Raw genomic sequence first — 23,738 nt, 5'->3', positions numbered from 1 at the left:
CATTTTTACAACTTTGATAGAAATCCCTATCGGAAAACTTTTCTTTATAATATATTTCCAATACTTCTTCCTGTTTAATATTTGGGTTGTCTTCTTTCCTTATTCAGTAATTCAAAATAATTTCCTTCGGATAAAAAATATTCTTCTGATATAGATATTGATTAGCTCTATGTATACGAACGGCGTACGTGGTCACTTCTCTTTAATGTCACCAATGTGTTACGCTTGAAGGAATAGCATTTTCAATTGGGTACAAAAAAAAAATTTAAGCCAGTTATAAAAATACCACGTGAAGTTTCGTGAGATTTTGTTTTATAGTTGATCAAGCGGAATGGTTGGTAGACTTTCTTTTCGCGTTGCCACGATTAGTTGCACTTTTCGTTGCGCTCACTTTCAGCAAAGGTGTCGCTTACGGAACTCTATTTGATCCATTTTTTAAAAATAGATCCCTGTACCCTGGTTTGTGCAATTTTCTGCAGAAATGTTGAGATACTGCACTACCATCTAACGACAATTCACCTTCCAGTAATTAAGGCACCAGTCACTTGAGATTTAGAGTTTATGAGTTATTGAAATGCAAAGTGGTTGCGCCAAAAGCACTTTGATGGGATGTTATTTTAAAAATCTAGAGAATTAAAGGCAAAAATAATATTTGATTTTGAATCAGCGTTAAAACTAGGTTGTAACAGATCAGATTTCATGGAATTCCAAGTCAAAATGTGAAGTCAAACTTTTTAATGGCAAAAAGTTGGGCATAAATTCGGGTTTATTTTTTTTTCTTTTCTAAAATTGAAATTTAGTAAATTTTACAAGATTTCGATTCAAAATTAAACCAGGATCCTGAAAATCAATTTCATTTTGAGCCTACGTGAAACTTATAGTTTTTGTGTTATTATCTAATTGTTGTTGCGCTAAAACCTTTTTGATTTTGTTTTGAATAAAAACCGATTCAGATCTCGATAATTTATGCGAAAACGAATATTTCCTAATAATTGATTCTAATATATTAACATATATTAGAAATCGGCGTCTAATTTTGGTTTTAGTGGTAGATTTCATCGAATTCTAATTCAAATTTGGCTACTAGACCAATTGTATATTTTAACACAAGAAAAAATACGACCATCTTTTTTTTTTCTTTTGCGTCGTGATAAACCTGAAGAGAAATTCATTCAATTGTGATCCACCCATAAAAAGGAATTTCTACTACGAAACCCCTTTGGATAAGTCGACGTATTGGGTTGGCTGAAATTCTCTTTACCCCACCATTCAATAAAAGAATTTCATAAAATTAAATTCATAAAAATTTGTATTCATTTTCTCATCAAAGCCAAAACGATTTGTTTTTTTTAATAGGAAATTTACGAATTTCGTACAGGATAAGTTAGTTTCACATTCCGTTTAGTATTTAGGAGAGTATGGAGCAGGGTAGGCGGAGGCCTTGTAGGCTGGCTTATAGTCGTAGGTCTTGATTGCACCTTCGGTTTTAACGCTAGCGACCAAACCGTAACCTTCGTCCTTGTAGGTGTGGACCTGAGTGCGACCATCGGGCAGAACAACGCGGTAAGATCCGGACACAACTTTGCCATCAGCATTTTCTTGGTGACCAAAGTTGTTGTAGGAAGGGTCATCCTTCACGTCATACGCGAAATTGTAAGGCTGGGCCGGCTGATAAAACGATCAAATATTAATTGATTTTCGTGACAGTTGGACTGACCATATACTCACGTAATCGTAGCTCTTGCTGTAACCCGGTGCAGGGTATGACTCAGGAGCCGGGTAAGCTGGGGCGGGTTTGTAGGCCGGAGTGGCCCGTTTATTAGCTGGCTTCTCAGCCAAGACCACGGCGACCAAGAAGGTGATAATCAAGAACTGCGCACGCCGGCATAATCAATTTTTCGTGCATTTTTAAGTTTAAAACTTAGTGAAAATATAAAGGAGAGTATGTTTTACCTTCATGTTTGAGGATTGCAGAGTTGTAGCTGGAAACAGTCGAATAGGAACTGATGGTTTGACGATTTTCAGCCGGACGTTTTATACCCAGAGCTTTCCACGGATGGATGGATCCACCACACGAGAAGTCCGGTAAGAAAACCGCAGAAAGTGAATCGTGGGCAATCTTGGCTGACCATTTATTATCAGTTTAGCCCAGTTTTGTTTTTATTTCCCTGTGAAAACAGAAGGAGAAATTGTCAGACACTTTTCTGCACGGTCTTTTGCGATTTTTAAATGGCCGTCTCGTCTTTCCAATGCCTCGATTCAACAGCGTCAAAAGAAAGGGGAAATAAAAAAATGGATTCGAAATCAAATGAGGAAAATGAGCTTTTTTTCTTCATTTTAACACTTTTTCTCTTACGCGCCTCCCATTTCCATCTTTTTCCGCCTTCACCTCATTTCCTTTAATCATACTAATTTACAAAGATCTAAATTCTAATCTAAATGATTTTTTATTTTATTCCAAGAACTTTTGTTCTATCGAAATATTTTGCATAAGAGGTTCGTGAATGGCACTGAAAAAGTTAGCCATCTGCATTTTTCAAAGCCAAAACCATCTAATGGTGAATACGTAACTAGGGAGCCTGGCACGCTAACTATCTATGCATAACTAACAAAAGTTTTCATAACCGTGGCAGTGGAACGAGCAACACCCCCTCAAAATGACGCCACATTCGCAGACAGTTCAAATAGACTCAGACATTTTCAAACCAGCGTCTGCTGTTGAATAAATGGCTTATATGTGTGGGTTATACTCAACGTTATTAAACTGGCTCGCTCTCACGTCACCTTATTCACACAAAGACAGATGGACCTCGAAGAGTTTACTCACCAAGTGGGAAACAATCTTCGTGTCGGCCCCCTCCGTTGATCAAAATGCTTCAACATGAGATAGCGTTTGGATTTATTGATTATGTGCCGACACACCCCAGGGCTTACCACCTTTGTATATAAAGAAATCTGCTCAACGCAGATCACATTATCAGATCAACATCAACTGTCTTAGTCCACACCACACAAAAAACAAACAATGCAGGTATGACATCATTTAATTCTACATCCTACTCGAATAAACCAACGAAATGTTTCCAAGTTATCGTTATATCGCCGTTTTAATTACTGTGACTTTTGTCTACCCACGTATAAGACTTACAGCAAGAGCTAAAATTACGTAAACTTATGATCTTGAAAGTAAACTTTAGAACAAAAAACTAACTCATCTCATTAGTTTTCGATCATATCCAACAGCCTCCACAGCCTTGCCGTTTCGCCTGGGCTGTTAATGATGTCCCTTCTTACGATGATTACTCCCACTCGGATAGCAACGATGGCACGGTGACCACCGGATCTTGCCGTGTCGCCCTGGCCAACGGTCGTACTCAAATCGTTACTTACAAGGCTGACAGCTATGGTTACGTGGCCGATGTCAAGTACGAAGCCAAATGCCCACCTATACCGACTACAACAAACGTGCCTATTATCCAACTTACCCCAAATAACAAAAGCCTTTCATTTATCTTATTTGTTTTTGCATTCTCCCTATAGTTGGCCAATGAAGATGAAAGAGAAACATGACTGTCTAACCCTCCTCCTCCTCCTCCCCCTCCCCCTCTGAAGCAAAAGAATAGAGTTTCCATGGGCTTATAGAGTTTATGTTTATGAATACAATCTGAAATGAAAAGAAAAGAAAAACATCGCCTTTACGTCACGACTATATTTTATATGCCAGCGCCATTCTGGCCCCCAGAAAGCGGAGCTTTGACGTCAAACTTGAAAGAGAAGGACGACTTATGGCAGATATTAACGTAGCCCCACATATGCAGTTGTGTAGGTTCATGCGGTTTAGTATATACGGCAGTCCTGCTGTGTACTAGCAAGCATTTATAGCTGCCGACCGCATACATTCCATTTAAAGTACATAAATACTTCCACGTATAACTTAGTAGCGCACAGAAGCTTAGTCGCAGCATACAATCTCTACTCCCAATTTTTTTGTTGTTGTTGTTGTTGTGTAACAATGCCCCATAAAGTATATCTAGCCTTTGGGTTTAGTAGAAATTAAAAGCCTTACTAAGAATTCCTTCATCTATAGGCATAAACTGCGCTGTTCAATACGAGATCTCAGGAAACAGACTGCTGACGGGCATCACTTTATATCGATCTGTTCCATTCTGCGTCTGTCGATCGTACGCAGCGGGCGTGTACGATCATAAACACACACAAGTAGACACAAAAAAAGTGCCAACATGAGACACAAGTTTCTTTTCTTTTTTTAAGACAAAGTCGATTTCATATCGAATCACGATCGATAAAAAAGCCTATCCCCTCCAAAAAAAAAATTATATGTACGTTTGGTCGAGACGTGCAGTATCTGTGTTACCAGTTGATGTACAGACACACACACACACACACACCGAGGAATAAATGTAAGCAACAAGGGAGGAAGATCGGAAATCGAATGACTGGTATAGTAGCGAAGGCTGTGTAACAAGACATCAAAGCGCTTGTAGACTTGAACACGGAGAATAAAAAGAGACTCTTGACGTCGGGCTGGTAGTAGCCTATACACATCCAAGTTGATGTGCTCCAGCGATGCCTTTGTGTGTGCCACATCCGCTGCCTCGTTACGACTTCCACCGGCTTATTTTAGGCAGTATTAAAAACCAAAAATGAATCTAACAATAATACGACCTGTTTCTGCTGTCAGGGTCCAGAGTTTTAACCGTCTCATTGCACACAGGCAATAACGATTAATAAGGATTGCAGTTGATTGGTTGTCATGGCAGTCCAACTCTACTTTCATTTCCTAATCGAGAAGATTTTCCGAGAAGAGTATAGGTCGAAATCATATCGCTATGGGAAAACACATTTTCTTGGCAAACAAAAGAGATGTTCTTTAAACATATATCCTTAAGTATACTATATGTCTAGAAAACAAACAGTAAATCCATCCATCCATCCATCGATGGGTAAAAATAAAAAGAATTGCTATTCACAATCCTTAACTGTGCATACAAGGACGTACGCGACTACATAAAGCGATGGCATGTCTATTTATCTGGGTGGAGGGTCTGCCGATGGTGGTGTATATAGTTATAGCAAAAAGCCGAGGGAAATGTAAATACAATTGGCATATACCGTATGGCGAGAGCTTGGGCGTGGCCCGTTGGTGAGAACTCCCCAAACCCAAACCCAAAAAAAATAAAAAATAAATAAATATAAATAAAAAATCGATTTCGTGAGCTACACCAAGCGACTGGATTTTTTTTTACAGCTCGTTTTTTATGTGGCTGGCCTTACGATCTGTAAGTGTGGTGCCTACACTTCTGCGGTTAGAGATCCGAATTTTTATGAAAGCGTATTTTCTATTTCTTTTTCTGCTTTCACCCAGTTTTTGTTTTATCTGTACCATCAAAGGTGGTAGAGTCATTTTCTCGTCGGACCATTATTGCCCGTATATAGCAGCGGCCAGTGATGGATGCAGCAGTCAGCTTGGACATTGCCAGACCTATAAAAACATTTGATCTATATTTATGTACATATAGCATATACCTCTGTTGAATGCTAAATGAAGAAAAGCGTCCAGTTTTTTTGTTTTGTTTTTTTTTTTGTTATTTTTTTATTTGCCCGGCCAGTCATTCGTTTATATGACACTCCCGGTTATTAATGCCCACAGGTCTTGCTGCGCAGTGAGTCAGAACGCAGGTATAGTTTCAGGCATTGCACTGGACGCGGGCAGCCGGGCAAAGAGAAAAAAAAAAAGCCTTTCAGCTTATTAATGAAGATATTGTTTTTTTTTTGTTTGTGGGCGTTGTAAAATGTAAGAGTTTTGGAGAAATTTGATGTGAAATAACGTGAGATATGAAAAGGAAAAAATGAGAATCGATCTGTGTGTTATATGGAATCATTACGATGAAAGGGACATACTTTGTCAAATACCAATAAACGTAGAGATCGTTTGGTACACCGAGTAGTTTTATTTTTTTATTTATTTTTATTTTAATGAGCACAACAGAAGGGAAATAAAGAGGGAATGAACAGGTCCCAGAAATGTGATGGAAATTCCGTCGTTGGGTTCGTCTGCCTAGAACTGGAATTCCATCCGTTCCATCATGCAAATCCAATGGCCTATACTTGAAAAGTAAAAATGGTCTCAGGAAATGGGATCCTTCATAAATCCAAAGCGTATGTCGATTAACATATTCAGCTACTGCTATTTCTGCATAAGGCTGTCCGTATCGGGTAATAGTCGTGTCCCGATTACTTTCCCTTTCAATCGATTGCTACACTACACTTCACACAAGCCGCTCAATCGGCTCGACAACCAAACAAAACTTGACGGTATACATCAGCTGGATTATTTCTCATCACGGATAAATGACTTCACAAAAGAAAATTCTACGTCACGTTACAAAGTACAACTACACACACAAATAAATGACTGGACAGGGGGATCCAAATAAAACAGAAATTTCGAAGAAAACAAAAAACAAAAAAATAAAAAATAACCCACGTCTTTTCGTAACAGGATGAAGGCAGAACTCTCACACGACGGCCGTAAAGAGGGATGTAAGTCCCTTAGCGACTTTGAGCGTGATCCTGAGACTCGTCCGTTTACGGTCTTCGTTCGTTTACCGACACGACGTGACCTGTTTGAAAGGCGCGAGTTGCGAGTCCAGAGAGCTGATCAACGATATTGAGTTGTTTTTTTTATAGAATGGGTGTAAACTAGTGGATGGGAAATGAGAGAAACAATTGGCAGTTTGACTCTAGGCCATTGCTCAGGCCACGTAATTGTTCCCTTTCGACTTGTGCAAAGTTATACGCAGCTAAGAAATGAATCGTGTAAATAGCAAGGCAATCAACTATCGTATCGACATCCGTAACTTGTTCTCTACAGCTGCACATAAGTACGGCAACGATGAAGGCAGATTGAAGCACACACAAACAAACGATCTTTTTGATTCCAACTCTATTTTATTTTTTCAAAAAAAATCCTTCCAGTTCCTCGTTTTATCCGCATTGATCGCTGTCGCCGAGACGACCAATCCGCACGCTCATTCGGATGCTTATCAGAAGCCAATGCATCGCGTTCTGCTTGCCTACGACGAACTTTCTTCCGATGACGTCAGCCAGCGAAATTCTTTGTCTTTTGATGAAAAACAATTTTTCTTAAAACTTCGACCGCGTTCGCATTCCAAAGAAAGGAGATGGTAGGACGTAGTTAGGGGATTTTATCGCGTAGCAATGGCCGATGGCCGCATTCAAGTTGTTGAGTGTACAAGGCCGATGGCGACGGGTACGTTGCAGATGTCAAGTATATCGAAGCCAAGTACCGCCAGTACAATCCAGCAGCTTATACAGTATATACTATATACTCCGCCCTACAAGGATGTTTACCAAGATGCTTATCCTAGCGCAGAGTATACTCAACAATACAAAGCTTTTTTTTTTTCAGAGAATATGTGGACCCGTCTTGTTATATTATCGTCTGTGGTCGAATGTATTCGGACGAATGAAAATATGAAACACACAACTGGCTGTGTATACGCAATATATTGCGGGCAGCATTTTACTTATTGTGCGTTCGACTATCAATTACTATGGATGAGATACTAAGAATTCCTGTTCATTTGCATACACTACAAGTGGATTTGACTGCGCACGACGGGGCCAATGGTCTTTTGTCTGAATTGAAGTCATTCTCTTTCACGGCGTTCTTGAAAATGGAGCCTCTCCGATTCTTTATAGAGCTCACTTTTGATTAGGTCGACATGATATAAGATGGTCATTGAGCTCACAGTATACGTGAATACCAAATGAAGGACTATATAGAGCCTTTCATAGCCGTTAGCTATTCATTGTTTCAATCGAACAATAAATATGCACGGGAAAACGATATCGATCGTTGACGTACGCTCTAAGCTATAAAACCCATCTGGATTTGCATATTATGATGATATTCTGCATTTGTCAAGCTAAATATAAAAAACGTATTGATCGCCATGGCTGTTGGTCCAATTCATTTGATTTCCCACCGGTAAAAAGACAAAATTATAAGAACAGCAATCACAAGAAAAATGCAAATTCTTCTTCGCCATCGTTGTATCATCAACTGATGACTTAATCAAAGTCTCGAACGCTGACATTTAGTCAGCGGATCGTTTGCATGTTGCTTTTTTAACAAGATTATATATATCGTCCTAATATCCTTGATGATCTAGTGGCAAGCGATTTAATGAGATGCGAGTCAGTTCATCCCGGCCAATGTGTGATGAACGTTGCAATGTAACATGCTCGTCTTTGAGCGCGTAAAACGCGGTCGACTTCGCCCCTTTTGTATGGACGACTGCATATCGCACACACTTTGGCTCGATGATCAAAAGAAAAAGAAAAAAACGGCACACAGCCAAAGATTTTTAAAGCACTTTATTATTCAGCCATGAATTCGGGAGTAGCGTATATCTACGAGTAGCAGCCATCACTTGTATAGAAAAGGCTCTCTTTCACGTTGTGGGGGAGGTTGGTTTACATGGATCTCCGTCACGCTCGTTGGATATATACTTGCGTCTCGACATCGAGCGATATACTCTTTGGCTAAATAGTCAGCACACTCGGGATAATATAAGTTGAGCTCTCTTTTTTTTTTTTTTATTGCCATTTTCTGTCGATTGCTTTTCATTTTTCGCTGTGAAGAAAGACGTTTTTCCACCGTTTTCATCGAACCCCCGAAAAAAATAAAATATATTGTAAATACACCATTTTTTTTATTCCCATAATAAGATGTACATTTGAGAAAGGTTTGAACAATTGACATTATACATGTATAAGAATTAAGAAACTGGAAATGGTGAAATAATTTTGTTTGAAAACAGTTTTTAATAGCTTGAAATTCGGGAAGTACGGGCAGGCTTGAATTCGGGATACTGGGCCTCGCCGTCGTACATGACTTGAGCAACGTATCCGTTAGCATCGGCCACGTACTGGACAGTCTGTTGACGTCCGTCGGGAAGTTGGACTTGGTACTTCCCTTTAACCACCTTGCCATCAGACGATTCGGCGTGCGAATAATCATTTTCGCTCTCCTCGTGCTTCACTTTGTAAAAGAAACTGTACGCCTTGGCGGACAGGTCGTCGTCGACGTAGCTATCGGGTGAGCTTGTCGGCTCATCGGTCTAAAACAGCACAGCCATTAAAAATTGAATATGCAAACGATTGGATTGCATCGACTCACAACATCGACTGGCGTCTCGGTGGTTTCTAAAATTTGAGATTCCATGTAGTAGTCTGCGGCAGCGGCGACAGCCAGGCAGCCAATAACGAGGATGATGGACTGTTAGGTAAACAACGAACATCGATTGTTTGTCACAAGCAATTCGAATGACGATATTAGAATACGTTTTACCTTGTTCATTGCGATGGATTCGAGATGTGAATGACTGGAGATGTCCGAAAGTCAACTAATGATATTCATCCGTCCGCTGGCGTAGTTTATATATAGCTGGACGGAAGGGGTGGGTTTGGCACTCGCAGGGCGGATTACAATTAACCCCATTAAAATGACACTTTGTGACGAGCCCCAAACTGCAACGTCGAAACGAGATCACATGAAATTCGAAACAAATGTCGGGTCCTACCTCGGAGGCAATTGACCCAATAGCTTTCACTATCTAATCTATTTTTAGTTTTAATTATCCTTATCGGTGAATGATATCTTACTTGGTTTGTTAGAGATGAATCCTGAATTAAGCACACACATTTCTATTGACCTGTGTGCGTGTGTGGGTAAATCCAAGTGGCACTTGGCTGTGTTGACACCATTCGACATTCGATCCCTGTGCCAAGATGATGGATTTTGTTTTCTTTGATCTCTAAATGGCCTGATTTAAAAAAATGGGGGGAGGGGAGGGACTCTTTAACTTGCAGGATCCATTCCTCTCCTACCGTCCATTAAGAGATTACTTTTGTGTGTCTATGGTTACTTACCTGTATCGGATGACAAAGTGCAATCGGATCCAAATGGATTGTCAAAACAAAACAAAACAAAAAACAAAAAAAAACTCTTAGGATATGGAAGTTATTATGTAATTGTGATTGATATCGTCTGCAGAATCCTTTGGCGAGCTGAGACATTTTCTTTTGCCCCACCTGGAAGTCTTTCTGTTAAATTGTTGTCATGGCGACGGTTAGTTCATTATTCTCGTTTCTGATTATAGTGTCCCGCTTTCTCCCGCTGTTATCGCCAAACTTGTTCAACTTGATAAACTCGTCATTCGCAGATTGGCGTTTACATATAAACGAACAGATAAGTTTTCACTTTTGATTTGTGTTTTACAATTTAAAAAAAGGAAAAAAAAAAAAATCAAACAAACTGTGTTTTTTTATTATTTTCTATTTTCTTCTCCAGTTTGACAGGCACGTAATGCGCATGCGTGAACGAGCTTCTTTCATGGTGAAATCACGATGAAATCACGATTTTTTTTTTGGTTCAAAAATGAGATAACGTTGATTTCTCTCTGTTTTTTAGACCCAAAAAAGATTTTTCCTTTTACCACTTACGACTAAACATTTTGTATTTTGTTTGTTTTGTTTGTTTTGTTTTTTTCAAATCGAGAAACGCATTCCAGTTTTTGGGTCTTTGTTACGTGTAAATGAAATTTGTATATTTCTTGAGCCAACAATCACGATAGGAAAACGAACAATTCTGGATATGAAATAAATTGTCTTAAAGAAAAAAAAAATCTCACCTTTACGTTTATTTTTTAAACAGCGTAAGGCCTAAAGGCTAACGGCAATGGCAGGGGAAACGGAAGATCATCGAATTCAATGACGTCAGAATGGTAAGTTTCCGACGGAGAATCGGTTCGAGCTTCAGACGCCTCAACAGCAAACGCCTCGGGGCTAGGAAGAAGCTCCGCATCGTCCAAAGTTGCGTCATCCAATGCTTCGTTTGCATAAGCCTTGGACGATTCCAATTCCCCCGCAGCTTCGGCGGCCTCTACATCAGCAGCCGGAGTAGCTGAAGCCTCTTCCGTATCGGCCACATCATCGATGCCGTTGACCGCAGCCTCCACTTCGGCTGGACCGGGCAGAACTTCAAGGATGGACGTCTCATTCCACTGATCGATGGGTAGCGATCGTTTACCGAAGGCCGACCTGTATTCAACCGGAATGCGATCTTTGTATTCGGCGTGCGGAGTCACTTTGTAGGCGACGTTGTTCCTGAACAGAAGAGGAACAGGAGCGAATGAAGCTTCGTGCGATGCATCGTAGTCTTGAATTACTTCAGCTCCGAACGGAGGGACAGCCGGTGATGTGTAGAAGGGCGTAGTCCCGAATGCTTCAGCAGCAACTGGAGAATCGTATGAAGGAGCCCTAAAAATCAGGGGCCTAGGCAAAGGCGATGGTTGGTAATCAGGTGCCCCAAAAGGCCTAACATCAAATGCAGATGGGGATCCGTAAGAAGGTGTCCTGAAAATCAGAGGTTTAGGAGCAGGCGGGTAGTAACTTGACGGGGCAGGCGGGTAGTAAGATTGCGGGGCAGGTGGGTAGTAAGATTGCGGGGCAGGAGGGCGATAAGTTAATCGGGTAGGATTGTAATCCGATTCTTCGTAAGTCACGTCGGCGTTGTATCCGTTATGATCAGCCCGGTAGGTAACGATTTGCGTCCGGCCGTCCGGTAAAGCGACGCGGTAAGATCCCGACGTAACACGGCCGTCATTTTGCTGCCGATGGCCATGCTGATTGTCACCGTCGTTGACGTCATACTCGAACTCGTAAGGCATAGAATTCCTCAAGGGATGCTACAAATCAATGAGGGCTATATACGTTTTCAAAGGCTGACACGCACAAAAAAGAGTTTGACTTACGTAGTTAGGACGATAACGACCGTAAGCCAAGCTGGTAGCCACTAGAGCTGCAAAGATCACCAACTGTTAAACGTCAAGGAATTTTAATCAAATTAAATAAATCAAATTAGGTTTGTTTAAAGTCAACTGCGTGTTATGGAAATCAAAATTTACTTGATTCATTTTTATTTTGTGTGGGTCGCTTGAATGGAATTGAATGTCTTTAAAATGAAAGGAAAATGATTCAAAGAAGGAGTCACTTTGTCTCATAAGACTTGGGAGGTACTGATGCATATCAAATGGTATGACGGTTGGCTTATATACACTGCGATATACCTAACGCTAGACGACAAGCAAGAAATCGGAAGGAACGGGGTAAACCGGAACTGAGTATCACTCTCCCGATTTTTCAATTCGCCGTGCCCAATAATAATTAGTTAGCGCATACACTAATGAAAAGTGAGAGTTAACAACGTTAGGGCATCATAGTGGTTTCTTCCAATTTGTTTTTTTACAAGTCAGCCTGGACTTCCCAGTTTTGTTTTCTTTTGTTTTTTGTTTTTTTTCGATCAGTGTTAACGAGAAAACTAGAAACAAAAGTGTTCGGCTGGTAAAATACCAGACAGGAAATGAATCGCGTATAATTAATGCGTTCTTTTAATTTTTTTTTTTTTTTTTTAAGATTTTTTTCTGCCCGACAGCTGAAAATGAAATTTCAAACAACTTGATGAAAAGCAAAGAAACCGGAACTACACGCTCGTTTTCCTATTGTCAGCATCTTTTCCCTAAAGTCACGTCTGAGTTTTTACTTTGTACCTTTTGTTGACAAAAAAAAAAACATTTTGTACCCCCCACACTTTCCATTTCCCCTTTTTTTTTTTTTTGTCTAAATAGTTTCATCCAATTAATAGTTCCCCCAATTAAACCAAACTCTTGTTGATTTCATAATTTTGTTTAATCTTTCAAGCTCTGGCCCCACCCACCATGTATTTCAAAATTTCCCGCCAGATCAATCATTTCAAAATTCCCGCCAGGTCAATCATTTCAAAATTTCCCGCCAGGTCAATCATTTCAAATAATAATTCACAAACAAATAAACAATTGTGTTCATAGAGTATATTTGAAACATATTTGCGCAAAGTATACAAAGCAAAATTTGGATGGCAATTTATAGGAATATCATCAACATTGATTCATAGTGTTAACGATTCATGCAACGCTGTAAGCTGGCCGTTTTTCGTCTTGTTTTTTAGTTAACCTTTCTTATTCAAAAATATTCAAAAACCAAAAAGAAAAACAAAAACAAACATAAAAACAAGAAAAGCAAAACAATTTTTAAGCTTTTCGATTTCTGTACACCAATGGTGTCGGTAATTTGTAAGCGGAAGGATCGGGAGTAGTTGAAACTTGGGAACCAGGACGACCGACTGGACGAACAGGAGCCGAACGGAAGGCAGTCCAAGCGTTCCACGTCGGACCGGATGAAGAAGTTTTCGATGCGCTGTTCGACTCATAAACACGAGCGTCCGGAACTTTGTAGACGGCCGGATTAAGTGGCCTGTAAGTGGTTGGAGCGACGTAGTACAAAGGGACATCCGGTGCAGGTCGGAGTCCAGTCCACGGAGATCGAATTGCAGACGGGACAGTTCTGTAAGCTGACGGGGTAGTAGGGGCTTCGTAAACAACCGGTGCAGCAGTCACAGTCTGAGCGGTGACGTCACTTTGTGCAGTCGTCGTTGCGTCATTGATTTCTGGTCTGTACGTAGTCGTTTCTTCGGCTGGAACGTAAACGGAAGGACGCGCCTTCCAAGCGGCTGGCGCGGATTGCTCGTAGGTGGAGGACAATGACTCCGGCTCAGAATAAAAAACGGATACGTCGGGAGCGGCGGAGGGAGTTGGCGCTTCGTTCAAATATGTGAGCGTGGAAGTCTCGTAAAATGGACGGATGCTATCGACGGTCGTTGAAGGCACGTAGGCAGGAAGCGCAGGGGATTGGTACGGAGCCTCTGTAGCTCTGAAAGCCGTCCAGGGAGCAGCGTCATTCTGATAGGCGGGTGTAGTTGATATTTCAGCTGGAACGGTCGTCACTTCGTAGACGGATTCCTCTTGCGCAGGAGCGGCCACTTCGTAAGCTGGCGGAGGAGGTCTATCAAGTTAAAAGAAATTTAGGTATTGATTTATTGATTTTAAAGTTTGCTAAGTATACATGAATAAACTCTATTTAAATCAGGTGCGCAAGACATGGGAAATGCGTACCTGTAGGCCGGGGTAGTAGCGGCAATTGGGTACTCAGAAGTTGTGGGCTGGCCTTCGTAAGGCAATGGAGTGGAAGCTTCTGGAACTGCATACCGGAAGGCTGTCCAAGCTGGACGGAATCGGGGTGCCGGAGTGGATGACTCACCGTAAACGGCAATGGCTTGCACAGAGGGGGTAGTTGGTGGACGGTAAGGTGTAGTCGTGTCAACTTGTGTTGCTTTATACGCTGGGGTAGTTGGTGTAGAAGCGGGGACTGTGTAAACTGGCGCAGCGGGTTCTGTTGTATATTCGTATTCCGGTGCGGATGCAACTTGGTAGGTTGGCGTGACAGCCGCTTTGTATTCGGCAGCAGCTGATGGCGGTCTGTAAACTGGAACAGATGGGGTGGCCGGAATCTTGTTCGTCCGGTCTTCTGGAACTCGATAGACTTGAACGGCTGGAGTCTTGTATACCGGAGCAACCGGAATTTTAGTTCCCGCAGCAGCCGGAGGTCTGTACTCCGGTACGGTCACACCAACCGCAACTGAGTGCGCCGGTTTAGCCGGCGATTTGTACTCCGCATCTGTTGGATTGGTATCGACTAGCGCATCAGGCGGAGCGGCCACAGGTTTGTACACCGGAACGGACGAATCTCGATGGACAGGAGCGGAATCAATCGGCGCTGTTTGATACTCTGGCCTTTTATTGTATTCCGCAACAGCCGCTGGCGTCTTGTAGGGCGGATCGATGGCAGCTTCTTTGCCAGCCGCAATGGAAGGCGTGGCTGCTGTAGTTTTATAGCCGAGGGCAGCGATTAGATCAGCTTTGTAGGACGCTTTCTTAGCATCCGGCTGATACGCCGTAAATGCCGTCCAGGCCGGAGAGGCTTTCTTGCTCTGCCCGGCATTCGTGTTGCGCAGAGGGGCAACAGGCAACGCTCTGTGGGACGGTGCAGCGGGCTTGAAAATGGACACCTCGTACTTGACGTCGGCCACGTAGCCGTTCTTGTCCGCCCTGAAATTAACAATCTGAGTGCGGCCGTCGGGCAGCAGCACTCGATAGGAACCGGAAGTCACGTAACCGTCGCTCTGTTGCTCGTGTCCGTAATTATTGTAGCCGTCGTTAACGTCATAGGCGAAGCTGTAAGGTTGAGGGGTCTATAATACGCACGCATCATTCGATGGAGAAATAAGATACAAAATAAATGGGTTAGTGGATTGATTGGATTTCGAAAATGTTCTTCTTCGTTTTGTTTCGACTCACGTAAGAGCGTTGGTAAGAATCTTCGATCCAGGTCAGGTCCTTTTCTGGCGGGTAAATGGCTGGCTGGGCTCGGGTCACTCGTTGAAGCACGGCATCATTTGCATAGGCATTGAAAACATCTCGTTTGGGCGATGCTAGTTGGAGTTTAGCGCGGGCTAAGCCCAAAAGGACAAGCAGAATGGCAATCTAAGAAGAAACACGACACACAAAATTCAATGTCTCAATCAATGGATCGGCTTCGGTTGTGCGTATACACGACCTACCTTCATATTCCCCCACAAAAGTTGGACGATGAAATCCTATTCAAACCGGACGGGATTTTGGAAAACAAAGAAAAAACAAAAACAATTCAAGTTGACTAGACGACGATCGTTTGCAAACTGTTCTTCTTGACCAGCAAACATCAGCGTCTTATATGTACTTTCACGCGCACGCTGAGATGCATCAGAACACAGGAGAGGCATGTCGCTCCCGATCCGGTTCCGGGTTCGGCAGCCCCAAGGGTTAAAGACAACAGCAAAAAATCAAAACTTACACACACACAGACACAGACACACACAGAGAAATAAAAAGTGAGAGTTTTCTCTTCGCTAGTGAAAACTAGCGCTTGTTTATTTCATCCACCATATACGTCCAAGATAGCCAAATGAAATGCCACTCCATTTTCGTGTGTGGTGTTCTTATTTTTTGGGTGGGTCGGCGGCCTCCCGCTTTGCACGCGTTTTTTTTTTTCACCTTTCTTTCGTAACAGTTTGAAAGAAAAAGGAGTCGATCTGTTGCACGTCTGCTCTCCTTTCTCCTTTTCGTCTCGATGCATCACGCATAGAAAGAACGTTGTACATGCGTGGCACCTGACACATGTCCACTTTCACCAAAGAACTCTGACACGAAAACTGGATCGGTCCCTTTTTGTTTTCGATTCTATACATTCGGTCAGCTTCATCGCGTACTTTCCCCTAAAGGTTCGTCACCCTTTACGAATCGGAACCTTTTTGTTTTCACGCAGTTTCAAGTTTTATTACGTGAAATTTTAATTGTTAGTGGCGTTTGAATCAGATGGGGCCTTATACGGTATGCGATAAGATTTCGTGAGGAATGCACGACATGCTTAATAAGAATTTACTTTGTCTTAACTGGTTTTATTTGTTTGTTTTGTTTTTGCTCTTCGAGTTTAGAGAAAATGTAAATGAAAAATGAAAAAAATATTGCTGGCATCGATTGCATCGTGATAGATCATTTCCAGATTGATCTCAAAGATATCGATGAAAGTCTCTCTGCTTCTTCTTGCACGAAATATACTGTATTATTATATACACTATAGTGGTTTAAAGGAATTTGTTTGAAACTTTCACCGGCTCCCCTATATGTCATCATTATTCAACACTCCCCCTCAAAAATATAACAAATGCAATTTTAAATGTACATAACAATTCTAGTTGAATACTTTTCCCTTCCTTTTTTTTACATTGCCGCCCACCGATTTTTTAAACAATTTCATTTCACTCTGTGCGTCAGTGAAAGAATAGTTGATGACGTGTTTATTGGACTATTGAGTTAGCTCTCTCTAACCGGTGTAGGTAAGAGCTCTCAACTTATATTCTTGCAAACTAAAAAAAAAAAAGACTCGTTTAACTTTGAATAATGAAGAGCGTTCGTCACTTGCGCACCTGTGCGTCTCTTTCGTTCGAACGTACGGCGGTAAATTTTGAAACACGGAAGGAAGTTGTTAACCGGATGGAAACGCAAAGTGTTTTCATTAAACTCATGTGAGTTTATCGTGTCTAATTGTTTGTTTGTTTTGTTTTTTTTTTTTTTGGGGGGAGAGGAATCAACGACCTGAAACTATTCGTCTCGTTGTCCATCGTGAGAAAGTTTGTCCTCAATTAAAAAATCATTAACATAAATAAAAAGCACGAGCACCTTAGTCAGCTTAGAAAATGTTTACTGTACAGGACTAAATGTTTCTGAGCTAATGGTTTTAAACAGCGCAAAGGAGAGCCGAAATTTCCACGGAAAAAGATTATAGACACATCATTTCTGCTAATGCAACGCGGACGCAAGTGCACAACGTCTTCATCCTCTACATGTATACGCGAAAGCTTCTTTTCCCGATTGGAGAGAAAAGAATGGCCTGCAGCTGAGATGCATTCATTTGACATCAATAGTTCATCAGATATATCCGCCTATAATTACGTATACGCCCTTCCATGCTCGATATATTTAATTAACGCCGCTGATGTTGTCACACACGCAAATACTCTTACACATCGTTTTTCTTCTTTGCTATGCAATGATGCGCTATATAAGTATAAAACAGGTAAAAGAAAGAAAGAAAAAAAGAAAGCGTCTTGTTTTGTTATAGCCCGAAAATTGACAGTTTCGGCAACACACACACAGCACACACAATGGCCGGAGAATGTTCCAACTTTGAAAAGTGACTAACGACTTGCCAACTTTCTTGATTAAGTGATGCAGTTCGTGCAGTAGCTACCAAGAAGCGGCTATAACGAAAACAATAGAAGGCGATGTTGTGTCTATATACATTTACTGTCACTCAGCAAATATACACGCACTGTATATATTTACAATAGACGACGCAATCAGTTCGTGATGAATTGGTGTTCCATTACACAAAGAGGAGAGGAGCTCTATTAGTTCCACGTACACGCTGCGCATATATATATCCGACTTCGATGCCCAATTGTACTGAATGACACACAGTGCAGAGGTGAAAAGTCGTGACGAAAACAGGATTTTTGCAACCTGGCATTTGCATACAATCGATCCATTAGATGTGAATTTAAAATTGTATTGGTGAATGTATGCTGTTTTTTTTTCTTTCCCTCCTTTCTATGCTTATATTTTCACGTGATATGCTCGACCTTGATATTTGATTTTTAAAAAAGGTGGTGCGGAATAACGATATCGCTGATAACGAACGTACGTGCGATTGATTTCTTTTAATGAGATGAACGTGCCTCCGATTCATCCGCAATGTTTGCATGTTTCGCATCCAAATGCTGATGTGGCAGTTGGATATATAAAGACGCGGATTTTCGATAGATTGGACCATCATTTTATCGTCTACTTCCAAACCGAATCCACTACGACAAAAATACAAAAATGAAGGTAATTCTTTTGTTTGTTTTTTTTGGTTATATTTTTAGAAAGTCAAACACAATGCACCGCCATACTTTTTTTAACCCATTGCACACGACTGATTGATTACGACACCTTATGTGTGACTGCAATAATTCACCTTTCCCCTATATACATTTTCTCTAACAAAAAACAAAAACAAAAACAAAACAGGTTTTAATGGTCTCCGGTTTGATGGCTGTCACCCTGATCGTTCAAATTCAAGCAACTGGATATGAAGCCAAGCCTTATCCATCATATCCTTCTCCGGGTGATTCTGCGCATTCATCAGATAAATCATCTGAGGAAGTAAGTATTGTCCAACAGTATTTGTTCGGGTCGATTCAAGTGTCACTTTCTAATCCCAGGTTTTGTCCTATTTTTGCTGATTGATTGTTGCTTTTCATTTTGTCTTGCTATATTTATGTCCCTTCTGTATAGCAAACGGGAGAGCCTTATTCGTTTGGTTATCACATCAGAGATGAGCCGTCTTACAATCTGTTTGGTCAGCAGGAAGAGAAAACTGATGGCAAGAAAGTATCGGGTTCCTATTACGTCAATTTGCCAGACGGCCGTCACCAGATGGTCAATTACAAGGACGACGGTTATGGTTATGTCGCTGACGTTAAATACGAAGACATCAAGTACCCCAGTGCTCCGTCCTACGCCAAGTATAAGCGTGAAGTCCAACATAATAACGACGCTCCTTCCTACCCCAGTAGAACCCTTTACTACCCTACTACACCTTCCTATCGTTCTGCTCCAACCTACCCCACGTACAAAGGCGGAGCGACGTACAATCAGGACGCTCCTTCCTACCCGAAAAATGACTAAAATGCATCAGTGACCGAATTCAACAAAAGAAAAACGTTGGCTTTAGACTAACAATCTGGTTCTTATTCCGGATGTATAAATAAAACGTGTAGTTATAGAAAGCAACAACAACAACAAAAAATACAAATGTTTAAAAGGTTTTTTGTTGGGGGTCGATCCTATATCCACCAGGAAAACGATTATGGATGTCCTGCTAGATCCACGTCAAGTGGACGAGCCCCGACAAAAGTTTTGTTGATTCTTCGTAATAAAATTGCTGCTCTGAAATAGCAGATCGTATATGTAAAGAAAACGTCATGTTATATACACAATCCGCGTGACAAAACGCCGAGGCCCGATGGACGGAATTGTCGACTCGATATGACACCAAGCGACGCTCCCTCCCTTTGGATCAAACTCTTTATAAACATCATCGAAAGGGGAAAAAAAAAACAAAATTGCTTGTCTGACATGACTCCAGTCAAAAGTCACATCGCTTGACTTAGTTATTTATCAAAAAGCTCTTTGACTCCTATTTCCGATGGCAGAACCTTCAAAAAGGATAATCGTCTTCGTACAACAGACGATCGCTTGACGTGATCGGTGGATGTAACGATTATCGCTTTGATATGCAGCTATGCCTTTAGGCTCGAAAACAGCACGCCATTTATTCATGATGAGTAAATTCATTTTTTTGTTGTGTGGGTCTAAGTTATAGAAAATTGAGAGAAAATCTATTCGTCATTTGTTTTCTCTTTGAAAGGGACGTACACTTTCCAAATGAAACTCTGCTCTCTCTCTCTCTCTGTGTGTGTTGAACAACAGTTTCAATTCTCCTTTTTTCTTGATAAATCTATGCTGTTTTAAATGTGGGGCTGAGCCTAAAGGGAATCGCCGACAACCCCGCCCGTTGACGGCAGATCTCGTTACATGCAACAGAAATAAAGCGCACGAACCGTTTGCCATTGCCGCGCTCTCAAGGCGTGGTCTCACGCGGGAATTGACGTCTGCATTTTCCGTTCAAAAGCGATTCCGTGAATTTCTTCAATATCTTTTCTAAAAGCGACGACAAGAATAATAATTTAGTATTTTTCTAGTCAACATTAGAAGATCGAATGTTTGACCTACATTGATTTTTTATTATACAAATAGCGGCGTGATACCACTCGCTCTCACCTGTCATTCATCTTTTTTTATCGACTTTTCCCCGTCGATTGTTGTTTATCATTCAGAAAATGTACGTCCCTTTTTTTGGTTTTGTTTTCATTTTTGCTCCTTTCAAATTTAAAATCCCTTTATTCGTTAAAAAAATGCCACGCCTTTCATCCAGGGGCCAGTCAACTGAATGGACATAATCGACGTCCAGCACACACACTTGTGCTTCTCTCAACAGAATAAAAATAAAATAAAATAAAAATAAATAAATACCACACCCACGTTTTTTTGCACCGTCAAAAGTTTAACAGGGCGTGTCACTCGAACCTATCCCCGCTTCGCCACGGAAAATAAAAATGTTCGTATTCTCTCTCTCTCTTGTATATATATGCCATATAGTAGCCACTCAGTCTTTCACGCTTGTCTGGCTCAATAATGCCAAAGATTTATTCTCGCCATCATTACCGCGTATATGTACATGAACCTCGGCGTTTTCGCTTAGTGAACGGATCAATATATAAACCATCATTCTATAGTACGTGTATATACGTATACGTGTGCTGTGTGTTGCGTTATAATAAGGTTAGAGGTGGATCCCCTCGCGCATCAAGAAGTGGATGGCCCCTACGGGTGGATCGTCCTTATATATATATATCTGTTACAACGGAACGTATAGTCTACAGCGAATTAAAAATAGATTGAACGCACCTGACGCATTTCCCATCAAAACACCTCGGGCATTTTTTATCGACCTGTTTTCCCCATGTCAAAATCACAATAATCGGATTGGATATTTTTCTTAGTTGTTCTTTGATGTGTTGCTGTTTTTTTCCTGGGATGGGGGGGCGTGGGTGTTTTTGTATCGTCTGCAAGTTTAGCCGAGTTACACGTCATTCACATTCTGGGAAATTCCCTTAAATATTCGAGTATTAGACAGAGGATCTGTGTGTGTGTGTGTAAACATTTCTGCCTATGTTCTTCGGCCAGGATTATTCACGTGATCAGTTTAGATTTATTTATGTGCACAACAAATACTTTCGTGATGCCTTTTGATCTTCCTCGATCTTTTTGTTTAGTTCGAAAAAAAAAGGCTTAAAAGGTCAAACTGGAATAGAAATGAAAAGGATAGCCTGTTAGCTGTCTAGCATATACAGTATAAAACATTCGTTTGAAATATTCAAACAATCCCACGCCTTCTTCCGCATCAGCCGGTTGTGTTTCCATCCGAAGGGAAACAGAAGGAGCTCTAACGTAAAATGGATATTTCCAATAAAAGTGGGAGGGGATATTTTTTTTTTATAGAGTAGTAGAAATCCAATCCATTTGCTGTTCGCATCGGATTATCATATCGTTTGAGTCATTGTCTTTTTCTTTTTTTTTACACAAAAAAAAAAACAAACTAAATTGGACGAATAAAACTAAATAGGCAATGTTGTTTTGGAGGGAAACTGCTATTGTCGTCTGCTCTTCATTTGGTGGTAGACAATTACTTTCTTTTTTTAAACCTCGTGGTGGTGTGCTAAGGTCTGGATGGCTGCAAAATCGGTGCCCCCACCCCCTTCTTTTTCAAACAACCGCAACGTGTCCAGAATAGATTCGTCGAGCTCAACAAAAATAATAGTAAGAATTTTATGATACTTCCTTCACTCCTTGACTGTTTTTTAAAAGATTTTCGCCATCAAAATTGCCTTTCAATTCAAACGACAAGGACAAATCTTTGCTATCGGATTTTGCTGACTCATTTTAGTTGGAAAACGCTCAATCCAGATTTGTCTTGTTCAGTTACAAATTCTTAAACAAAAGAAACAACAAACGACTCGCGTGTTTTTGTTAAACCTACAATGTGTCAAGGGCTAAAAAATCCACGTGGTTTGTTTCTCAAGAAAATTGCTAAAGAAAGGGGTGAGAGATCTTCGTTACGCGCCATTTTTGTTTTTGTTGTCTTCCGACATTCACTTGAGTTCTTGGATCTATTTGTGCGTCAGTTGCCTTCCATTTTGGTTTTCTCATCATTTTCATCGGTGCTTTTTTCTCTCTTTTTCTTTCCATTTATTTGATTTGATTGCAATTCTTATGCAGCATCTCCTGACGATTGATTCAATTTGCTCCGCCCTGTCGGGTCTTCCTTCCGCACTGGGTGCTTGATTATTCTTATTATTTCCTCTTTTTTTTGTTTTTTGTTTTATATTCCCCAATAACCAGGTCTCTCTCTCTCTTTCTATATATCAATATTTCTCTGCTATCTTGACAAGAGTACATCAACAATACGGTTAATGCTCCCATGTAATGGAGTGCAATACTAAGCGGTTTGACTTATCGATCGGCCATTTTTGTCATATCACGTCGAAAACTTGTAGACCTCATTATATTTTTTCTTCAATTATTTTTTTTTTTGGGGGGGGGGGCTGAGGCTTTTCAGAGCTTAAAGGAAGACAATGCCGATGGCACATCCAACTGTCTACCGTTTGTTGAATGTTTTTTATTTTCATCTCTGACGAGTTGGAAGGACACAATTTATTGTTTGAAAAGAAAAGCGGCCATTTTGTTTTTCTGCGCAGGGTCTTGCGGTAGGGCGAACCGGGACGAACAGTTCACCATTAATTCTGTTTTGCCCGATAGTTTGAAAACATATTCGTGTGTACTGTTGTTTTCCTCTATGCCGAGTTGTTTGTACGTCTCAACTTGGATCTCGCCCCATTTCGTGGCTTTTTATTCCCAAAATCATCAGCATTTTATTTATTATTATAATATATGTACTTTTTTAAACACTTACGAATTTATTCAACAACAAAAAATGTCCACTTGAAAACGTTTCAAAATTCACTTTAATGGACATTGGAAAATTGGATTGATGGTCTTTTGATTTCAAACCGTCACACAAGCTGATGGATCGAGCCCGGGGGGGAATATTCTTATTATTTCGATTTGAGATTTTTCTCTCGACACCACTCGCCATATGGTGTGAAATCTAATATCGCCTGAGACGGCCTGCTGAAGAGAAATGTAGATCTAATAAAATGAATCATCTTTTTTTTTTCATCTGCAATTAGAAAGAAAAAAAAAAGAATGCGGCTTTATTAAATTGGATTCCTTGACACGAGACGCATGCGACTTGACGCCCTCCTGTTTCGCAGTCTAAAACCGTAATTAAACGATGGATTCAAAACTCGTGAAATCAAAGATAATTGTAAGGCGAGCATCCGTTCAGCTTCCAACCTGTCGGGAACGTTCCAACTCGTGCAGCCCCTTGCTCCATTTTCAAATGATATTTATTTCATTATTCTCGATCAT

General features: G+C 40.8%; 6 protein-coding genes across 8 annotated transcripts; 2 read left to right on the top strand and 4 right to left on the bottom strand.

Annotated features, from left to right (window-relative positions):
- Positions 1–1,291: 1,291 nt before the first annotated feature.
- On the bottom strand, positions 1,292–2,109 carry LOC116931575 (cuticle protein 7). 2 transcript variants are annotated; one of them, XM_032939169.2, is made up of 3 exons: positions 1,954–2,109; positions 1,729–1,872; positions 1,292–1,668 (listed from the first exon to the last, which is right to left on the bottom strand). In XM_032939169.2, exons 1-3 carry the CDS (start codon positions 1,957–1,959, stop codon positions 1,402–1,404), a joined length of 417 nt encoding a protein of 138 aa, XP_032795060.2. In that variant the 5' UTR covers positions 1,960–2,109; the 3' UTR covers positions 1,292–1,401. The 2 variants fall into 2 exon arrangements, with proteins under 2 accessions (XP_032795060.2, XP_045035998.1); XM_045180063.1 differs by having other exon boundaries at positions 1,292–1,659.
- A 548-nt stretch (positions 2,110–2,657) lies between these two features.
- Positions 2,658–3,671, top strand: LOC123476973. 2 transcript variants are annotated; one of them, XR_006652064.1, is made up of 2 exons: positions 2,658–3,031; positions 3,224–3,671. XR_006652064.1 is itself a non-coding variant. In XM_045180062.1 (2 exons), the coding sequence occupies exons 1-2, from the start codon at positions 3,026–3,028 to the stop codon at positions 3,538–3,540; spliced, it is 303 nt and encodes a 100-aa protein (XP_045035997.1). In that variant the 5' UTR covers positions 2,666–3,025; the 3' UTR covers positions 3,541–3,671. The 2 variants fall into 2 exon arrangements, 1 of the variants encoding a protein (XP_045035997.1); XM_045180062.1 differs by having other exon boundaries at positions 2,666–3,031; positions 3,244–3,671.
- A 5,074-nt stretch (positions 3,672–8,745) lies between these two features.
- Positions 8,746–10,136, bottom strand: LOC116931573 (pro-resilin). The gene is made up of 4 exons (XM_032939168.2): positions 9,715–10,136; positions 9,401–9,579; positions 9,230–9,328; positions 8,746–9,170 (listed from the first exon to the last, which is right to left on the bottom strand). The coding sequence occupies exons 2-4, from the start codon at positions 9,407–9,409 to the stop codon at positions 8,874–8,876; spliced, it is 405 nt and encodes a 134-aa protein (XP_032795059.2). The 5' UTR covers positions 9,410–9,579; positions 9,715–10,136; the 3' UTR covers positions 8,746–8,873.
- A 500-nt stretch (positions 10,137–10,636) lies between these two features.
- On the bottom strand, positions 10,637–12,147 carry LOC116931572. The gene is made up of 3 exons (XM_032939167.2): positions 12,018–12,147; positions 11,865–11,927; positions 10,637–11,798 (listed from the first exon to the last, which is right to left on the bottom strand). The coding sequence occupies exons 1-3, from the start codon at positions 12,135–12,137 to the stop codon at positions 10,758–10,760; spliced, it is 1,224 nt and encodes a 407-aa protein (XP_032795058.2). The 5' UTR covers positions 12,138–12,147; the 3' UTR covers positions 10,637–10,757.
- A 797-nt stretch (positions 12,148–12,944) lies between these two features.
- On the bottom strand, positions 12,945–15,765 carry LOC116931563 (proline-rich extensin-like protein EPR1). Its single transcript, XM_032939159.2, has 4 exons — positions 15,605–15,765; positions 15,342–15,527; positions 14,100–15,235; positions 12,945–13,989 (listed from the first exon to the last, which is right to left on the bottom strand). Exons 1-4 carry the CDS (start codon positions 15,608–15,610, stop codon positions 13,179–13,181), a joined length of 2,139 nt encoding a protein of 712 aa, XP_032795050.2. The 5' UTR covers positions 15,611–15,765; the 3' UTR covers positions 12,945–13,178.
- A 2,547-nt stretch (positions 15,766–18,312) lies between these two features.
- Positions 18,313–19,453, top strand: LOC123476785. Its single transcript, XM_045179480.1, has 3 exons — positions 18,313–18,470; positions 18,654–18,788; positions 18,921–19,453. Exons 1-3 carry the CDS (start codon positions 18,465–18,467, stop codon positions 19,311–19,313), a joined length of 534 nt encoding a protein of 177 aa, XP_045035415.1. The 5' UTR covers positions 18,313–18,464; the 3' UTR covers positions 19,314–19,453.
- Positions 19,454–23,738: the final 4,285 nt, after the last annotated feature.

This window comes from Daphnia magna, linkage group LG10 (assembly GCF_020631705.1).
Source record: "Daphnia magna isolate NIES linkage group LG10, ASM2063170v1.1, whole genome shotgun sequence".
NCBI lineage: Eukaryota > Metazoa > Arthropoda > Branchiopoda > Diplostraca > Daphniidae > Daphnia > Daphnia magna.
This window is presented reverse-complemented; position numbering and strand designations above follow the sequence as displayed.

Bases quoted from the DNA above. Each gene is read 5' to 3' on its own strand.
- LOC116931575 (XM_032939169.2), bottom strand. The intron at 1,669-1,728 runs GTGAGTATATGG...TCGTTTTATCAG, and splicing joins ACAGCAAGAGCTACGATTAC to CCGGCCCAGCCTTACAATTT.
- LOC116931573 (XM_032939168.2), bottom strand. The intron at 9,171-9,229 runs GTGAGTCGATGC...GTGCTGTTTTAG, and splicing joins CCGAGACGCCAGTCGATGTT to ACCGATGAGCCGACAAGCTC.
- LOC116931572 (XM_032939167.2), bottom strand. From the start codon at position 12,137: ATGCATCAGTACCTCCCAAGTCTTATGAGACAAAGTGACTCCTTCTTT. The intron at 11,928-12,017 runs GTAAATTTTGAT...GACGTTTAACAG, and splicing joins ACAAAATAAAAATGAATCAA to TTGGTGATCTTTGCAGCTCT. The intron at 11,799-11,864 runs GTAAGTCAAACT...ATTGATTTGTAG, and splicing joins GTCGTTATCGTCCTAACTAC to CATCCCTTGAGGAATTCTAT.
- LOC116931563 (XM_032939159.2), bottom strand. The intron at 15,236-15,341 runs GTGAGTCGAAAC...TGCGTATTATAG, and splicing joins ATTCTTACCAACGCTCTTAC to ACCCCTCAACCTTACAGCTT. The intron at 13,990-14,099 runs GTACGCATTTCC...TTAACTTGATAG, and splicing joins GCTACTACCCCGGCCTACAG to ACCTCCTCCGCCAGCTTACG.
- LOC123476785 (XM_045179480.1), top strand. The intron at 18,789-18,920 runs GTAAGTATTGTC...CCTTCTGTATAG, and splicing joins CAGATAAATCATCTGAGGAA to CAAACGGGAGAGCCTTATTC.